The sequence below is a fragment of the Pithys albifrons genome, chromosome 2 (assembly GCF_047495875.1).
Source record: "Pithys albifrons albifrons isolate INPA30051 chromosome 2, PitAlb_v1, whole genome shotgun sequence".
NCBI classification, from domain to species: domain Eukaryota; kingdom Metazoa; phylum Chordata; class Aves; order Passeriformes; family Thamnophilidae; genus Pithys; species Pithys albifrons.
In genome coordinates, this window is record NC_092459.1 from 20,153,267 (window position 1) to 20,173,571 (window position 20,305).

At 35.6% G+C, this 20,305-nt stretch overlaps 1 protein-coding gene across 1 annotated transcript in view; it reads right to left on the reverse strand.

The window, feature by feature from the left end:
* Positions 1-20,305, reverse strand: part of CSMD1 (CUB and Sushi multiple domains 1) — a 1,094,767-nt gene that overhangs the window by 93,842 nt on the left and 980,620 nt on the right. The window contains exons 43-48 of the mRNA XM_071548449.1: positions 19,754-19,931; positions 18,459-18,604; positions 17,037-17,117; positions 16,774-16,887; positions 6,249-6,437; positions 1,676-1,822 (exon numbers count right to left, since the gene is read on the reverse strand). Coding sequence (XP_071404550.1) covers positions 1,676-1,822; positions 6,249-6,437; positions 16,774-16,887; positions 17,037-17,117; positions 18,459-18,604; positions 19,754-19,931 — 855 coding nt within the window. The remainder of the gene's footprint in view (positions 1-1,675; positions 1,823-6,248; positions 6,438-16,773; positions 16,888-17,036; positions 17,118-18,458; positions 18,605-19,753; positions 19,932-20,305) is intronic.

Genomic DNA, 20,305 nt, shown 5'->3' on the forward strand with positions numbered 1-20,305 from the left:
CTAAACTGTTGTTTGTTCCCAAAACATAGCCACAAAGATTGTATATCTGTCTCTAGTCTCCCAATTTTATTATTAGTTGCAGTTAATGCCATAGTAATTGATGAATTGAGCCTAGCAATTAGACAGACCACTTCTTCACTACTGAAAAACATGTTTTGCATACATGTAAAGGTATAAAATAATATCCCCAAATCCCTCAAAAATTAATCTCCTTAATAATTTCATATTACAAAACAAATCCTTTACATGATGTCTGTTCTTGTAACCCTGATATGGCTTCCCCACTTTGGATTTATGACTGAAGCCCCACTCTCTTCATTGTCACATGTCTGAGGGCTATGATTCTCCTTGTTCCCTCTTGCACACTCTCAATCCATCTATTAAGTCCTGCAATTGTTTTTTCACTATGAGAAACTAAATGAATCTCCAGTATGCTTGAAAACAACTTTCCATACCTCAGTTTCAGTTTCTCTGTAGTAATATTTCAAAGGTTTCTTGCAAGCTGGAGATAATGCTTTTCCTTACTGTTTTTTTTCCCTGACTGCTCACAGTTCTGCTTGTAGTTCTTAAATCCCCCAAACAATGATTGTTATTCTCTGATTCTTTTTCAGTAACAAGATAAACTTTGCAGAAGTTAGACAGGCAGTGGATGGATAGTACAGAAATGGAGTGAGCTTTAGCATGAATAAATGGGAGACACCTGGTGCTTGACAAAATATTCTGCTAAAACATTCTTTGCATTCCTTTTTCTATGTAATTTATATTGACAATTATTAGCCACCAAAATTAACACATTGCTAATCAAGTCCAAACACTGAAAAAGCAAATATTAATGACAGCAATTATCCCCTTTCTCTCTTACAGACACTATTTACATCATGTAAATTATCCCTAAGCCAAGTCCTTTAGTAGCAATGTGTCTGTAGATGTATGTGTGGAAACATCTTAAACAGTTTGCAAACTCCATAAGGGTCAATATATCCACACATAAAGTATAATCCAGGATTGCAATATATGGGTTTTTTCTTTTTTTTTAATTAATAAGGGAAATAATTCTGACACTGTTTAGAAATACTATTTACATATTTTCATGTCACCACAATATCAGATTCACATACAGCCTGTTGAAGAATGAGGGATTTTTTTTCCACCCAATTTTTCATTTATTTGTACATGAAGAAAAACATAGTAATAAGAGTTGTGAACTGCAACACTATGAAATTTTAAACCTAATCATTGTGTACTGAATTGCAGGTGAAGCACTGCACAGCATTTCAGAATCAAAACCTCTCACTTCTGAGTACGTCTGTGTAAATCTAAGGGCTATCCCTATATTTCAAAGGCCTCATACTTGGTCTGATAATACAAGAGAGCAGGTGCAGAGAGAAGTATTAATTGGAGAAGTATCTCTATATATTTGGAGTATCTCATTATAATTAGAGGTCTTTGTCACACTGGAAAAAATGGAGAAACCAGGGTCTCTGCTTTCCTTAAACTTACAAAAGTATAATTTCACATCCTTAAAATGTACATTATAATAAATTATCTTCAGAGAAACACACATTATATTACAAGTCCTAATTTAATGCTAAATAGTTTTCATGGGTTTAAATCCAGCTGGACAACAGTATATGTAATCACAAAGTATAGTTTAATGGAAACCATTAATAGTTACCTGAGTATCGGATCTTAAATCCTTTCTTGCTGGTTGCGTGATCTGTTGACCAGCGAAGATATAGCTGATTCATTTTGCTTGTGAAGTTCAGTTGCCCAGTATGATTCCCACTTAAAGCAACCAGTAAAGGGCTTTGCCCAGAAGATCCTTCAAAGATGAATAAAGAAACTATTGAAGTTTTAAAGTATTATGAGTTTAATTGAATGTGAACACAATAGAATAGGAAATAAACTGACATATTGTCACAGAAATAATTAACAGAACTCTATTAAAACTGTTCTGGTTTTAGGTTTTCACTAGAGGGCACAATAAAAATATTGGTATAAACAAGTGGAAATATAAACCAATGAGTGATTTTACCACAAACACTGAAAAAATGAGTGGATTTCCTAAAAAAGAATATTAATTTCTATTTGACATAATTACACTGAATGAGATTGTGTTTCTACTCCTTGTCCTTTTACATCTATTATTTATTTAAGCTCTTATCTAAGCAGTGGGCAGTAGCAATGTTATAGTTTCAAAATCTTTCAGGAAATTTTTCTCTCCCTTACCAACACAGAGTTTTTGGGAGCTGAAGAGCCAGATCAAAGTGGCGGTAGATAGCTCCGCATTCTGACTTTATAGCTGGGAGGAGGGGAAGGGGGAAGGGGGAGAGGTTTCTTCCTGCTGCTGGCCACATTTGCTCTGCTCCAGCTGCTGTGTGGGTGTCAGCCACGTTTGCTGGACTACTGCAAGTGCTTCGAGGGAGATCTCTTGGCTCAGCCCCCCAACCCCACATGCCCTGGGCTGTTTTCCAGAGACACAGAGAGAGAGCAGTCGCTACTGCCTGGATATGCTACAGACTTCCTGAGGGCTGATGCTACGGCAGAGGAGTTGCTAACCCTCCACCCTCACAATGCTTTTGGAGACAGAGTCTTTAGACTGCCTAAAGGAAAGGTTCCATCCCATCCCATGCCACTGCCATTTTCCATATGAGTTTTTTGGAACTAGCCTTGCCAGAGCCTGGGAGTGACTTAAAGGGGAGAGAGAGAGGACTTATTTGGTTTGAAAATTTTGGTTATTGTCGTGCTGTTTGTTCTGTTTTTCTGTTTTGGTTTTTTTGGAGATATATATATATATATATATATATGTACACACTTGTACTTAGGAACTGTTATCCTTCTCTACACATTTTCTGATTGTCTCTTAATTTCAAAGGTTATGGTGGTTTTGGGAAGAGGCCCCCTTTCCTAGTCCAGTTAGACATCTTAGTTTTCTTTTAAACTGAGACAAGCAAATACATATATTAACATCATACATCTATTATTTAAATACCACCATATTACATAGTAAACTCAGAGCTAAAAAATGCTCATAATGTCACATATAAGATCATCACAGTAGAATACACATATGTACAAGTATTATGAATTTACATACTGCTCGGGGACTCAGTTCTGTTAATCAGTGTGTTTATTATAGTTTCATTTTAGAGGGAAAAGATACACAGTTATGGTGAATACAGGATGTTGAAAAAATATGCCCTGGCACTAGACTGCTATTTTCACCACAATAAAACCCTGGAAGCACAAATAATGATGTGGGGGCTAATTATAGAACAACATACATGCAAGAGAAAAAAACCAAATGCACATCAATCAAATCTCCAACCAAAAACTTTCTAAAACATGAAATGGCATTTTTTTGCTCCATACAAAGGTTACAATTTCTCCAGCTGAACCAGCTTTATATGCTCGCTATGCATTTTGCTCAGTATGTTTTCACATTTAGGAGAGCCATGTTCAACCAACATTATCTTGGTCACAGTTGCTATTACAAATAAAGCACTGCTTCATTAATTTTTTGCTGAGTTTGAGCAGCTGCAGCTTAATCAGCTCTTCTTATGTTGCATGAAAATACAAAAATAAACCTGAATCAAAGGACACCCAAAAATTGAATACAATTGCTGTCAGCCTTCTTCCTCTCCAGTCCAATAAAAAAGTATATTTTCTGATTGGAACATCTCAGGTACAAAAGGGAGGCTATAGACCCAAAACAAACCATAAATATCAAGACCAACTCCCAGTTCTTAGGAACTGAAGTTCAGTCACCATAATTTCAATACTACAACTAAACAATTATTACTAAATATATTCTAAATAATAGACACATATATAAAATAATAACAAAAAAGCATACCCTTAGTCATAGATTGCCCAGCATGCCCTGATCAAAATGATTGATGATTTATTTGCTTATCATATTAGGGAGCTAGTGTTTGACAATTACAGTGTAGGATAAATTATAAGGAATGCTAAGGTAAATTCTTATTTTTGCTTGAAAAAGATTATTTAGAACATGACATTTCAGTCGGTTACTCTGTGCTTTGTGTTTTGTAAAATCTGTTTAATACGCTTGTTACAGTTCTGAATGTATATGTTCTTTCAAAATTCTCAAATAAAATTACTTAAAATGTGAATGTTTAATATGAGTAGCCTGAATGGAGTATTTTCAAGTTCAAAATACTTTAATAATTATGTTCATGGTGCATTTATGGCCTTTCTGGTTTAGAATCCAGATGGGATTTCCTAAGAGTATGACTGGTAAGTGGGAATGGCTAACAAGCTTATTGGTCCCAGCTGTCCAGAGTGGTCTTACTGACTGGATGAGTATTCTGATCATTGTCCAGCTGCTGAAGCATCATGATTTACAGTGTGGTCAGGTAGGTCTAGTCACTTTTGTGGTTTGCATTCCAAAGCTGCCTTGTAAAGTAATAAGGGGTTGTGTGCTTTAGCAAATCCTATTTCTCAAAAATGTCTTGCCAATTTTTATACAGTTTCTGCATAAAGTTTGATGATGTATCTTAATCTGGTTTAGATAGATCAGTGCAGTTCTACTAACCTAGATAAATGTATGCTGTTTTGAACCACACAAGGTCCCACAATATGACATTTTTTTTTTCAAAGTGCAGCAATACAGGGAAATGTCTAAGCTAGTTCTGAACAAGCTAGTCTGAGTTATAGCCATCTATGGAAGCAGTATAGCCACATCAGCCTTCTGCCCCAACAAATTCATCATGCTGAGACATAGAACTAATTAGTCCAGCAAAGCACATTGCTAATGTGGCCACAGAGACACAAGCGAGTGTCTCTGCAAGGCACTGCAATGTGCCATGTTAGAATATCAACTTGTTGAAAGCTAGCTCTGGAATCTCTACATGGCACTGTAATTGAGAGGTTATAAATATGCCATTATCTTTCTCACTTAAGGTTGCTAGTAGGTGGTAGAAAAAATTACTTCCGTAGAGCTGCAGTAGGGATGAATTTATAATATGATTTCATGCCATGAAATGAAAATGCTTAAAAACATAGAAAGTATGCTAATTCTCCTCTCAGATCTATTATTGATAATGTGGTTTCATTACATTTTAAATTCATAAGAAAGAAAACAAAAATATACATCAGGCAAATTTAGCAATTTGAACAGATTTTTTGCAAATGAATATAGAGTGATCAGACCACTAGAAAAGTTCCAGGTATACTATATATCATCTTAATGTTAAATACAAAATAAGAGTGTAGGTAAAACTAGTCTTCATAGATTTTTTTGAAACTCATTTCCTCACTAACCTGACATGGACCAAAAAATATGGTAATTAAGTGGCATTTTAAAAATAATTAATAATATTGTGGGGTTTTTCTCAGAATTTTGTTACCAAAAAGTGAAAAAGTGATAATTTTTGACATAAAAAACTTACTACTTAAGAAAAATACTTAGACCAAGATATCTTGAAAGATATGACCTTTTCATATTTTTCATGCCATGAAACTCCCATAGTGAATATTAATTGTTTCTATCATAGTTATCATATATTCTTGGTTAATGAGGGAAGATATTATAAGGGTTTCCAAATCAATAAAAATATCTTTAAGAACAATCAGAGACTAGCTATCCTAATCAATTAATGAGAACAGAACAAGTGGCAGTAAGTTCAGAATTCAGGAGAAAACAAGAATTAAGTAGGGCTCTGAGAAGTGATACTATGAGTAGCACTCGAGATTGAGTTTTTGTGATTTCTCTACTCTTTGTCCCAAAACAGATGGCCAAACACTTCTATAGTGGTATATTCAAACAGTGAGTAGCATTGGTTTGCTATGCTATGGAGAAAGCAGACTCAGTATTTAGACTCAAATAATTTTATCAATTTGGAAAAATGGAATTATAACCCCAGAATATTTCCTCACGAGAAATGAACCCTTACAGAGCAGCGTGTTAATGTCTCCTTTCAGACACCTCCATACATTTCTCAGGAAACAGAAAATGGTGTGACTTTCATAGGGATGCTGCAGCTGCTACTGCTCTGACTTTGACAATACCAAAGAAAGTTTAAAAGCTTCTTTTTCTTGAATACATCTATAAAAAATTTCATTGGCTAACAGATTTAGATTTATGGCATAAGTCATAGAAATACTGAATTATTGTTTAAGTTTCAAATGTATCACTGTATTATGTAATCAAAAACTGGAAATCAAGGCCCAGTAAACCCAACATTTGGTCTTTTGTCATTAAGTAGAATTTAAATCTCTCTTACCATCAAATACTTCCAGTTCATCAAATTGCTTTTCACTTTGAAACATTTCTACAAAAATGGAGATATTATATCCTGGCTCAACCTTTATAGTCCAAGAACATGTCTGAGAGTTGGGATAGGTGCCTGGATAACCTGGACTGAGGATCACTCCTGATGATTCTGTACGGATTTCATTTGCTGGACATTGTGCTACAAAGGACAAAAAAAGAAAAACAACAAGAAGAGCAATGAAATAAAGTGCTTCCTATCCATGAAATGCATCCTTCAGCTTCAGTTTCCAAATGAAAACATGTGAAGACCATATTCTAGATGAAGGAACATTAAAGTTCCCTATAGTCCACACAGTAAAATGACCACTTATATAAACAATGAACTAGGAAACAAAATACTAAATATAGTCAAACATTCATCCAGAAATATGTTAGAGACCAAAAGGTTTTCCAGTCAAGGAATTCATGCTGTTGTGATCAAAATAACTGAGGTAAAAGCCCTGGTAAAACTTTTTATTTGGAAACTGTATTCTATTTGAGATCTTAAATAAAAAAATGATCCAGCTTTGAGAACGAAGCCTGTTACATGAACATGACAACATATTGGAACATCTAGGCACATCAGATCATTTGAAAGAATAATGTTTTTAGCTAAGTGTTCATTTTGGGTACAGAATGTTCCAAGTCATTCATGTAAGACCTTCTCAGTCACTGTTTTCCCTGTGGTACTCATAATAAACTTGGAACTCATAATAAACTGAAGCTTAACTTAGTATTCACAGGCATTTATGATCTCTGCATATTGTAAGGAGTATACTATGTTAAAACATTGTAAATTTTATATCCTAAATACTAGTTTTGATTAAGAAGTTCTTTTGTTTGTCACTGTTTTTTTTAACATTTTGTCTCTCATGCAGGACTGATTTTTTCATGTCTGTTTCATGTTGAAATCTGATACATTTTGCCCACAGTTTCATAACAGATGTGCAATTTAATAATGTTTTTTCATGTAAGATTCACAAATATATCTTGACAGAAATGCATTCCTGGAAACTGTCTGGGACAGTACCCAAGTATTTCCATAAATTAAAAGTTATAAGGAAGGTGAAAAACATAACAGAGTAAAAAGTGATCAAGAGCAAAAATATCTTACAGGGAAAAACCCACATATAAATATGAGAAACAAATATTTAAAAATTACTATTTCCCTTAGAGGGCTTTTTAAAGTTGGAGGGGAAATTTAGGTTCAGTTAGAGCTAAAATATTTGTTCAGTGAGATAGAAAAATGTCAGCCTGTGGAAAGTAGGGAAGTAATATGCAAATAAGAAGAGGCAAACAAGCAGAGGGAACAAGATATGGGCTGGGGAAAAAATGACAAGCAAATAACTTTTCCCTGTCATGTATCCCTTCTGCTATATTTCGACAGCACTTGCTGTAGCATACAGTATCTCTAAGAGGTAAAGCCATTTCTCATATCAGAAGATCCTAGGAGCGGAAAAGCCTAATGGGATAATGGCATATAAAATCATAAAAATTCTTTTGAGAATTTTAATTTACAGATTACCTCTTAATGTAGAAACACCTGTCACAGCCAGGACAGCTTCATGAGAGGAAAGTCCTGATTGTGAAGCCTGATTTCCTTTTAGGACGGGATAACTCACCTAGTTGATCAAGAAGAGCCAGTTGACATCATCTTTCTGGATTTCAGTAAAGCTTTTGGTACTGTCTGTTACAGAATCCTTCTGGACAAAATTGGCTCATGGGTTGAGCATAGAGGGTAATAGTGAAAGAGGTGACATCAAACTGGTGATCTGTCACTAGTGGGGTTCTGCAGGGCTCCATCTTAGGCCATCTGCTCTTCAATATCTTCATGAATTACTTGGATGCAGGACTGAAAGGGATACTGAGCAAGTTTGAAGGTGACCTAAAACTGAGAGGAGCTGTAGACTCCTCTGAAGGCAGGGAGCCCCTGCAGGGAGACCTTGAATAATTGGAGGACTGGGCAATCACCAACCATATGAAGTTCAACAAGGGAAAGCACTGGATTCTGTTCCTGGGATAGGGCAACCCTGGATGTTCATACAGGCTGGGGAATGAGATGCTGGAAAGCAGTATCATGAAAAGGGACCTGATTGATGGCAAGTTAAATATGAGTCAAAAGTGCCCTGTCCAGGAGGGCCAACTGTGTCCTGGGGGGCATCAGATAAAGCATCACCAGCTGGTCAAGGGAAGGGATTGTCCCGCTCTGCTCTGCACTAAGGTGGCCTCACCTTGAATATTGTGTGTAATTTTCGGCACTGCAATATAAGAAAGATATCAAGCTATTAGAGAGTGTCCAAAGGAGAGCAATAGAGATGGTGAAGGGCCTTGAGGGGAAGACGTATGAGGAGCAGCTGAGATCACGTGGTCTATTCAGCCTGAAGAACAGGAGACTGAGGGGACTCCACCGCAATCTACAACTTTCTTATAAGGGGAAGAGGAGGGGCAGGCACTGATCTTTTTTCTGCAGTGACCCAGTGACAGAACGCAAGGGAATGGCCTGAGGTTGTGTCAAGAGAGGTTTAAGTTGTAGATTAAAAAAAAGTTCTTCACCTAGAGGGTGGCTGGGCACTGAAACAGGCTCCCCAGGGAAGTGGTCACAGCACTAAGCCTGATAGAATTCAAGAAGCGTTTGGACAATGCTCTCAGGCATATGGTGTGACTCTCAGGGATGGTCCTGTGCAGGGCTAGTAGCTGGACTCAATGACCATTGTGGGTCCCTTCCAACTCAGCATATTCTGTGATTCTGTGATTCTTTTCTATTATCTTAAAATGAAACACACTTTGACTTCCTACATTCTTCAAAAGATGAGAATAACTCAGTCAAAAAGTGCTCTCACTCATGAATTTGCAGAAAGTAGAAGTAAACCAGCAAATTATCATAGAAGAACATTGGGCAGAAACATATTGTCAGACAAATAATAACTATTTTCCCTTAGTTCAATGCATCAGACTTACTCCTGAGCAGAAATTTGACTAGCAACAAGGGATTTTCTGTCAGAAATGCAGTAAAAAATCTTGTCAGTGATGAAGAGTAGCTGACATGACACAATTCCACAATCTGCTTTATCCCATACTATCATTCCATATGCTACAGAACTATTTTAAGAAAGAGAGATGGCTTTTACTGATCCAGAGTCGGTTTCATTGGAATGTTTGATAAAATGTTAAAAGTCTACTAGAGCAACTTGAGGATTAAAAGCTGGTCTTCAAAGTCATAAATTACAAGTATCCTGGAGAAATCAGTAATTCTGTCAGACTTTTCACAGTAAGACACAGTGATTCTTCTCAACACTGGAAAACTATCACCTCTCTGAACAAATCATGCTTTAGGAAACAGCTACAGTCAACTAATCATGACAAAAGAGTATGTGCAAAGTGTAGGTCATTTGGAATGGGAAATGAGACTGCAGCAAGTACCTCTGGAGTGTTTTTTGTAAACTTAGCATATCTAAAAATTACCTGCACAGAAAGCAAGGATATAAATGGCTTTTGTTGCCTGTTTTTCCTCAGCTTCCAAGGGAGCTAGGGAAATGACCATTGATCAAATTACTCATAAAACGAGTTATTTAGTGGTCATTCAGATCTGGAGTCTGCAAACAAAATCTGTATGTTACACACATACTGTTCAGACAAGACTAAAGCCTGGTGATTTCTTAAATGGAAAGTGTGATGGTACAATTCTTCCAGAGAAATTTACAGCTGAGTTAATCTAAATGGCTGTTATATGGGTGGTCTTTCAGCTAAGTTCCCACAGGTATCATTTCCAAAGAGATGGACTATAAGTATTTTTTTCACAATAGGGTGCATGGACCTCTGTTTATTTGCTCCGTTACATGAAGTTTTGGAATCTTGGATGTAGGACTGTCAACTAAGAATAAGATTCAAAAGTACATTTTGAAAAGCCTGAGATTAGTTTACAGTGATCCTCAGAACATTGTCACAAAGTGTTGAGATATTATTCATTAACTGAAGAAATATGTTTTGCAAGTATCTTAAAGAAATGGAGTCAGGGAAGGAAATGCAATGAAAACACAGAGAAAAGTCACAAATTCAGAGAAGTGAAAAATGAAAAAGAAATGTCATAGAACAGAAAGAAAGACAATCATACTCCACACAGACTCTTTGACTGTGAGCATCTCAGAAACCTGTGGTGATGCTCCAGATGGGAACTGGTAAAAATCGTGTGCAAAAAAGAAAAAGAGACAGGACTAGGGAATTGGAGGGAGGAGGGGGGGGGGGGGGGGAGAATAAAATAGCCCACAGAAATTATTTTTCCTGCCTTTCTCTTTCAACTGCTTTTCTCTTGGATCACCTATTTTTTCTTGTAAAGGACATCAGAGACAAAAAGTTAGAGAAAGGGACAAGAAAATAGTTTATTTGCTAGGTTTGAGAAAATGACAACAAAAACTTTTTTCAAAAGCAGGTAAAAGTTATCAATAATAGAGAAAGACTGCTCCGAGCTTTCTCATTCCTCAAACTAATTTATTCATCACAAGGGAAAATGTGCCTTTTGCAGACTTTGCCTCATGCCCTTCTCTCATAATTGAGGAAATTTGTGATGTTGCTTTGTAATTAAGAACAGGTTTTTTGGCGGGTGAATATTAAAAATCAACAGCTCAAAGGTCAGAGAGTTTTCTTGAAGAATTCATCATGTGTTCAGAACATAAGAAATAGATGAATGCAGGATTGCTGTAGGATTTCTTTCCTTCGTATATTCTATTGTATTCACTTACTGGACTTCAGAACTTTACTAGGAGAACAATTTCCAAGAAGAAGTAGTACTGTTTATGTGAAAAAAATGCCCCTGTCTAATACAAATCAGCACAAATAGTGATGCAAAGGATGAAAAGAAATATGGAATATACCTATGTGGTACTGAGACAAAACCAGCTTATTTCTAGAGCAGAAAATTCAGTAAAATTGAAACTCATGTCCTTCTAACCTGTAAATAGCTTCATACCTCTCTTATGCTAGAGCAGAAATTACCAAATCCCCTAATACGCTGAGCTATAGCTTTAAGTCTTACTATGGCCAAGATTCACTTTTTATTGCTGAGTTTTTGAGCAAGAGGTCCCTTCTAATCTAAGCCGCTCACAGGAGACAGACCACAGGGACTTATAAGCAGAGCAGTTCTTGAGTAGTTAAGGGACACAGGAAAACAGTCTGGGAAGCTGGCTGTACCACAGGGTTATGTGGTAAATTGACAATGTTCATCTTGGCAGCCTTTGATGGCTTTTTCTGCACCAGAAGGAATTACTTACCAACTCCCTCCCAGTATAGCTTAGCTGTTGATTACATAACTTAATCTCTAGGGTGAAAGGTGCAATTAAACATTTGACAAGACTTATATGGTTAAAGACATAAAATTGAGATATTGAGAGAGACTGCCTCACCTGGCTTTCTAAAATAAAACCCACATCCATTTTTAAATACCACAAATAACTAATATCTATAATTTGAATTAAAAACAAAACAAAAATAACTATACAGTGCTATTTTCTTGGTGCCATACACACAACAGGTAAAAACAAAAACCTGCAATTCTGACCTTGCTGTTCTATAATATTAGCTCTTCCCTTTAGCATGGTGTTTAAAAATAGAATACTACTAAATACAAAGTGCTTGAGTTGCCTGCATATTTGTGTTAGTCCAGCTGAGATGGAGTTAGTTTTCCCCATAGCAGCCCTCACAGTGCTGTGTTTTGTACTGGTACTTGACAAGGTGTTGATAACACATCAGAGTTTTGGCTACTGTTGAGCAGTGCTGGCACATCACTGTCTCTCCAACACTTGCACCATCCCCCCCGGCAGACTGGGGCTGGCCATGATCTTGGGAGGGGGCATAGCCAGGATATTTGACCCAAACCAACCAAAGGGATATTCCATATGATATGACATCTGCTCAGCAATAAAAGCTAAAAGGAAAGAGAAGGACAGGGGGACATTTATTTTTTACTACAGCTATACATGCCGAAGCTCTGCTTTCTCAGAAGTGTCTGGACATCACTTGCTGATGGGAAGTAGAGAATAAAATATTTGAGTTTTTCCTTTGCTTGTGCATGCAAACTTTCACATTTCCCTTAGCAAACTGCATTATCTTGACCTACAAGTTTTTATCCCGTCTATTGCCTTCCCCCTTCTTGCTGAGAAGGGGAGTAATAGAGGGGTTTAGTGAGCATTTGGCATCCAGCCAAGGTCAACACCATAATGTTCCACTGTCATACTGTTTCTCTTATTTGTCAATAAATTAACACATTAATAATATATTCTTCTGTATTATAGTTGATAACTTGTGGACTGACTCTCTTCTGTCAGCTAAATTTCAAGGTCATTCAAGGTCATACACATTTAGAAGTTTAGGAACTGATGTGAAGTTACCAATCAAGAAAATATGAGCTGCAAAACAGAATTAGACAGTTAAGCCCCACAATATATTTAATTATGATAATATATTTAATTATTTATAAGTATATCCATGAATTTTAAAAGTGGTTATTATAAAACAGTTTGGAATGATAACAGGAATAAATACTTTTAAAAACTCCAAACATTTAGGCATATTGAAGGACATAAGTAATCTATTTTACATTTATTTTTAATAATATTGCTGCACATATAGATTCTGAGTACTGCTATTTGTTAGTTTGCATAAATTTATACAAAGTGGCAATGCTTACAGAAAATGCTTACAGAAAAACAACATAACTGTCTTTATGCTGCACAGTCACATGTAACTTTGTGCAGTGGGGCAGTGTCATAAGAAGACGAGTTCTGAAGCATAACACTCTCATCACATCCTAGCTTTCAGAAACTGATTTCTTAACCTGGATTTTGGAGAAATCTGATTTGGGTGTTTTAGGGAAAGCCTGACCAAACTTCTTAATTCTAACAGTACTTCTGATGTCTTCATCTTTGATTTTGCTTTTCATTCATAAATATTATCATCACACTAGGACAATATTATCACACCACCTCTCTCATGTAGAGTGCTTTGAGCAGCTTAAAGATTATATTAGGGACCTCTACCTTGTACTGAATATCCATTATCTGTTTTACTAGTATGTGAATTTTTGTGACCAGTACAGGAATACTTGGTGTCACAATGGTCAACATGATTTAATTTACATCTCTGTATTTCCATAACAGCAATTACAAAATTAAAGTAATTTGTACCAAAAGGCGGGATGAGAGCAGGGGCTCCAAGTGTACAAACAGAAATCACCAATGTTCAACTACTGGCAACATAAACCCATGCACATTTACAGCATGTTCTGTAGGATGCCTAGGGTTCTGCATGTTAGAAAATAATTGGCAAGTTATCACTGTACCAAGATTTTGATAAAGCCCCTCCTTGGATAGACCAGACAGGAAGGGAAAGGGAACTGTAAGAAAACTATGGTGTGCTGTGATTACAGCTGCTCTGGAGGCTGTTAATTTGGAATGACGTAAAGTGGTCATGGAGAATGACTCTTCTTGCCTGTCAGATGTCTTCAGACTTGCATAAAGTATGCTAAAACTTGGCCTTCTGTCATTAAGTATATTTATTGCCTACTACAATCTAGTGGCACAGCTCAGGAAAATGGAAAGTTTTGTGGTATCTTTAAAAAATGTGAAGCTGTTCTAAACAAGGGCAATGTAAAAAATTGTAAATTACAGGTAAAATGCAGAAATACAAGCATGCAGTCCAAAAATTAGACTGAAATACAATGTGCAAATTTCACAGTAAGTATCAATATTTTTAAAGTCTATCAGGATTAAATAGTATTGTATAAATGCAGTTCCATATTGCATCACCTCAAAAAAAAAAAAAAAAGAGAATTAGAATAGAATTGGAAGGGGTATTGAGAAGGATGTCAAGAATGATTAAAGGTATGAAGTATCTTCTAGTCTAGAGAATCATGCCATAAATATAGTGAATAGAGAACAACTTGTTACGTTGTGGCTTTTTTCCCCCCATAAGAACTGGAGGACCTGAAGTGAAAACAGTAAGTGCCAAGTTCAAAGCAGACAGAGAAGTGACTTCATATATTACATAAATAAATTGTGCAACTCCTGGACAAAACTTTGTGGATTGAAGGCATTTACATGGATTCAAAATAAGACTGAATAATTCCACTGAAGAAATACCCCGATGGGATTCAAAATACAAACACTGCTGGCCTAACCTATAGTTCAATTGAAGCCTTAATTAATTGCACACTTGTAATGTTCCTCTTTCCTTCACTAGAAAATCATTACAGGCCAATGCTAGAGACTAGAGACGGAACACTGGGTATATGGTATGGTATATGGAATTTCTGGTCTGATTCAGAAATACATATTCCCCCTCTTCCAAAGTTCAGTAGAGGTCTGTCTGCTATAGAAGGCACCCCATAGTAGAGGAGAAGGAGGAGTTTCCGCAGCCCTCCTGAGGAGGAAGAATCAGCAGAGATAATGTGTGACGAACTGACCACAATCCCCATTCCCTGTTCCATTGCGCTGCTGTTGAGGAGGAGGTACTGAAAATCAGGAGTGAAGTTGACCCTAGGAAGAGGGGTGCAAGGAAGCTGTTTTTAAGATTAGGTTTTATTTTCTTATTACCCTTCTCTGATTTGATTGCTAATAAACTCAATTAATTTTCCCCAAACTGAGTCTGTTTTACCTATGACAACAATTGATGACTGATCTCTCCTTGATTTAGTCTTGACCCATGAGCTTTTTATTATATTTTCTCTCTCTTGCCCAGCTGAGGAGGGGATTGATAGTGTGGCTTAAGTGGTCACCTGACATCCAACCAGGATCAACTCACCACAGTCAACAATGTCTTAAAGGACTACAAAGAAACAAGTATTGATATGGTCAGAGAAAGCCATGAGTTTGCACAGCATCTGCAAGAACTGTTGGAAATAAACTGCTACCCTGGTTTTTATACATTGCTAATCTTATTCAGAAGCTCCTAATATCTCTGTAGATTTTACAATAATTGTTCACTTTAGTTTAGGCTTTCATTTTTCATTTAAGCTCTTACTGACACATTCAAGAGTTAAGTTGCTGGTGTTATTGCCTTCTAAAAATGGAAGTCTAGATTTGCAGTACAATCATCCAATTAAATATAACTGGAACAGAGAAATACATTGATTGAAAAAAAAAGTAAAGAAAAATTAATATGTATTGAGTTATCTGATCAAGGAAGATACAAAACCACACAATTTTCTCATTACTTTTGCATATTTTATTGCGAGGGTCATGAAATGAATAATGACCCTCTTCCACCTGAAACAAAGACATGGATTCCCTGTCGCTGAATCCATGACAGATCCCAGCTAATTGCATGCACAAGAAAGGGGAGGTAAAAAACCCACTTTACTTGGGTATGGGTGGTCATGTGGACAAATTTCTTATAGGTACATAAAATACATTATGACACCAATAAAGTAATACAGTTTTGTACTATTAATACTTTCTTAAATTTTAAATCATGGAAATAGAGAACCAGGGTAACTGGAAGACACACATACACAGAGCTATAAGTAAAGTGCCACAGTAATTATGCTTCCAGTATTACCTCTTGAGCATATGGATGTTTTTAACTCACAATGCAGAAGATTCTCCATCCATGATTACACATTATAGATCAAAGCTAAACCTGGATAATATGTTATGAATATGAGAACTTCTGTTTACATTTTGTCTTCCTTAAAATCTTCATCATGGCATCTCATCAACATTTTTTTTCTCTTAATAAAATATTTGAGTTACTTTAGGACAAAATACTATGGATGCTTTCTTGAGCACTTTTTCATCATATCGAAACCTTTCTGTCATACACTATTTAAAAAACAACCAAAATAAAGAAAAAACAAACAACATCTGTTGAAAAACAAAATTTGGAGGACTGAGTACAAATTTCCAAGAAAAACTTTTCCATGAAGATGAGGAAAATGTGTATGAATCCATATCTAAACATAATTCATATTATTTTTTTTAGTTCTTTGATTGAAATACTGTATTAATAAACTATTAATAAACACGATATGAATAGTTGAAAGATTTTCCAGTTGTTCGCTGAATTTAAATTTGTCACATATTATTTTAGAGCAGGTTTTTCGTATGATATTGTCACACAATGTCACCACATTTGCGAAAGCAGAGAATAATTTCTCATTTTGTTTTGAAAGTTTAATTTAAGTTCATATTTTTAAAATTCTTCAAGAGTTAAAAGAGTTCTTTGGCTTGATATGAAGCAATACAAAATATATCAAATGAATTTTAGAAATCAGCACTTTATTAATGATGGAGTTTAATAGTTAAAACTTTTCTTTTGATTCTAAAGAATAAATTGTCTGTGTAATATTCTTAAAGACCAATATGTGAAAATGTGTGCACTTCTTAGATATTAAAGATTTACAACGAAAATTTTCTTATAAACATTAATGAAAAGACTGGGCCTAAAAATCTTGTGCTTCACGTAGGATGAATGCTAATGATATACAGACCATGGAAACATATATTTACCTTCACAAGATGGAGAGGATCCTTCAAACTGCAACTGTGTATTCAGTTTGCAGGTTAATATATCTTGTCCAACAAGGGTGAAACCAGGATGGCATCTGTACTTCACAAAATCTCCTGAAAAAATATTGACAAAAACCCCTCAAAAATCCTTCAAACAGAAGTATATCAAAATCTCTCTGGCGGAAGATGGAATATATTAATGGCTTAGTTTATTTAGAACTCAAATGAAAACAGAAGAAAGAAAAAGAAAGATTTTTTTTTACCTATTTCAAAGTCGTCATCTTCTGTAAACAGATCTGCATGTGGAACTGTGGGTGGAGGTTGGCACTTCCTCAACTGATAAGCTGCAAATTTAAGTGAAAATACCGATATGTTAAGAATTATTTTACAGAAAATTAATTTTATAGTCGTACTTCCCAAATTACCAGAGCTGCACTGAACCTCATGGTCTCCCATTTACATTTTCCAAGCTAAATGACATGACATTGCATGTAGATACTGAAGCACTAGAACAGGTTGTCCAGAGAAGTTGTGGATTCCTGGAAGTGTACAAGTCCAGGCTGGATAAGTTTTTGAGAAACCTAGTCTAGTGGAAGGTGTCCTTGCCCATGTCAGGGGGGTAGGAATTAGATGATCTTTAAGGTCCCTTCAAATTTTAACCAGTCTATGATTATATGATTTTTTAAAACAAAATCTCCACTCTTCAAATTTGTTTCAATAAATTGTAAGCAATCTCATAAGGAAAGTGACCACTAAAATGACTGCCATGTTCCTGAAATGGACACAATGCCTACAACAGCTGAAAAAGCCACTTCTGGATTAAAAAATCCAAATGAGAATTTTAAGGTTCTGATCAGAGTTGTGATAAGGTTGTGATCAGTTCTCTGTTAAACTAATTTACAGTCAAGAACACAAATTCTCTGAACAACTTGATTGCCCTACCCACTTTAGTTTTTGCTTCTCAGGTAAGAGCTTTAGGTGGCCATACATCATGACCTTTCAGGAGAAAGCCACAGACAAAAACACTACTTCAGACTCTGAACAATTTCGTAAGAACTTTCCTGTGCAAACAGGTATCTTAAGGTACTCTCTTTCTGTGGCATTTCCTGCTGCTCTTGCAAATCAATTCACTCTGTCTTTTTGAATTACAGTCTAGATGACTAACAATCTTCCGTTTAATATATATGATTTGGGTGACTTAGTCAGAACTAGAACTAGAATTCAGCATTTTGCTTCTTAGTTAAATGCCTAATTTACACAGCCTGTAACCCTGAAGGTAACTTTGACACAGTATTTTCCTGAATATGAGTCTTTAAGCTATTGTTCAACTCTACCATAGCATATCAGAAACCTCTCTGACCATGACCCCTAGGCATGCTCAGCTGGAGAAGAATTTTATTAGAGAAGGTTATATGTAAGTAATAAACAGGTCAAAGTGATTGAAGAAAGTAAAAGCTTAATATTAGATAGTGACAATTAACATTAAAGATAGTTTATTCAAAGCCTCACATTAACATTTTTAACATTATTTAATGTGTGGTTTTAAAAACTAATTTGTACTGTTATTAAAAAAAATAGAAAATCCATAATCCTAGGAAATCAGTAAACTACAAATTTAAGAAATATTTTTAAAACTCACTAACTGATTGTGATAATTAGATATTAATTCTATAAAGCAAACCAACCGTGAAAATTGAGGACAAAGAATCCTCCTGTTGAAAAATCACTGTGAAATTTGAGGAGGACCTGATTGGTGGAACTGTAAGCTGTTTCCAGAGCTGTGTTCCCACTGAAAACTCCTAGCTGGGGTGAATTATGGTCAGGACCATCCCTAGGAAGCAAAACATAAAGTTATCTGTAGAACTACTGTTCTTAACATTTAAATTAACAGTCTTGCTTCTCTGAAGAGCAGGTTAAACTTTTGTAACAACATATCTTTTTAAAATTATTTTGTTTTCTTTTTAGCAACAGAGAATACTCTTTCCATCAAGGCATTAAATTTTTTGAGAGACCAGGGGCTTAGCAATAGGTTTTGTATTTACATGGTCAAGAAATTTAGTGGTTGACTGAAGTTTCAATGTGTGTTCTCATAAAAAGTTCTCATGTACCCATCAGCCAAAAAAACCAAACCCATCAGCCCTCAAATCATGGCTGATAAATATAGACTTGTGGAAATTGCAAGTTACTATTGCCTTTTAAATTAATTCCAAAGATGTTGAAGAGGACAACCTATGACACATTTTGGACTCTGGTTTATAGGTAATAGAAATACCAGAGGCAGCCAAATGGCGGGTCAGAAATGGTTATGCATGTTTATAAACTATCTGAAAAAACCTCCTCAATAATTATAGGAATAGTGGTCTAGCAGGGAGATGCAAGGAGCTGACTCACACATGTCTAAATCAAATTCTTTTGCTGAACTATCTGTAGCATATATGAGAAATAAGTCACTTTGCACCTTATGTGGGGAAAAGACCATAGTCAGACAGAAATGAGAAGGTGTCTAACATATTCAGAATTTTCTATGTCTGTTCCTCTTATAAGAGAATTCAGACAGCCCTGAGAACTCTTCCTTCAGCTGAGGTTACTTAATGCCTAAACAAGTTAATGTCTAATGTCAAAAAGTTTTGTTGCAACTAACATATATTGCCTCTTATGTTCACGGAATATGAAATTCAACATAATGCAGATTATTACATCACTGTGACCTCACATTGCTTCAACTTAGAAAAGAGAGCTCACACAAGAGCTGATTAATAACTGAGTTTGTTTCAAAGTACTTTTCAAACAATATTCTTAAAGAGTTCAGACAGTAATATGTAATACTATTTTCCTTATAATATTAGAACTTGGTTTATGCTATTCTTAAGCACATATGACAACCTAAAGAGCAATGCTAAGAAAAGTTGTAGCTTGGTGGAGTGAGATTGGATAAATAACTCAGAAAAAAAAATCAATTCTATTTTGAAAAATTGCATACCAAACTGCAATGTAGTCATTCACAGGTTCAGTTTGTAGTAAGGTAAAGTTGATATAAATCCCATGGCCTGGAGGTACAATAATTAACCAAGTACAGTCTTTGGAATTTGGGTATTCATCTGGAAATCCTGGGGAATAAACTGTGCCATTCTGAGCAGTTACATTATAGCCACAAGGAGCTGAAAACAAATGAAAAAATTAGTAGGAGAAAATGTTTTTCCTTGTTATAAATGGAATATAAAAATGCTATAAAATTCTAAAAGCTTTACAAGACAAGACAACCTAAGCCTTTTCCTTCATTGCTTTTCAGAGAAAGAAAATAGTGATATATCTAAGAAATAATTTATCCTGATGACTTAGATTTCATTTCTTAAAATTGATCAAAACCCACTGGGAATAATGTTTCCAAATAATTCTTGAACCTAAATCAGCACATAACAGGGACAACATTTACTTGTATTCAAGGTTAAGAAATAAATAAGCAAACAAATCTTGCATGTTTCCATGCAACTGAACCTTAATTGAACTGGAACACAATCCTGGGGGAGAAAAA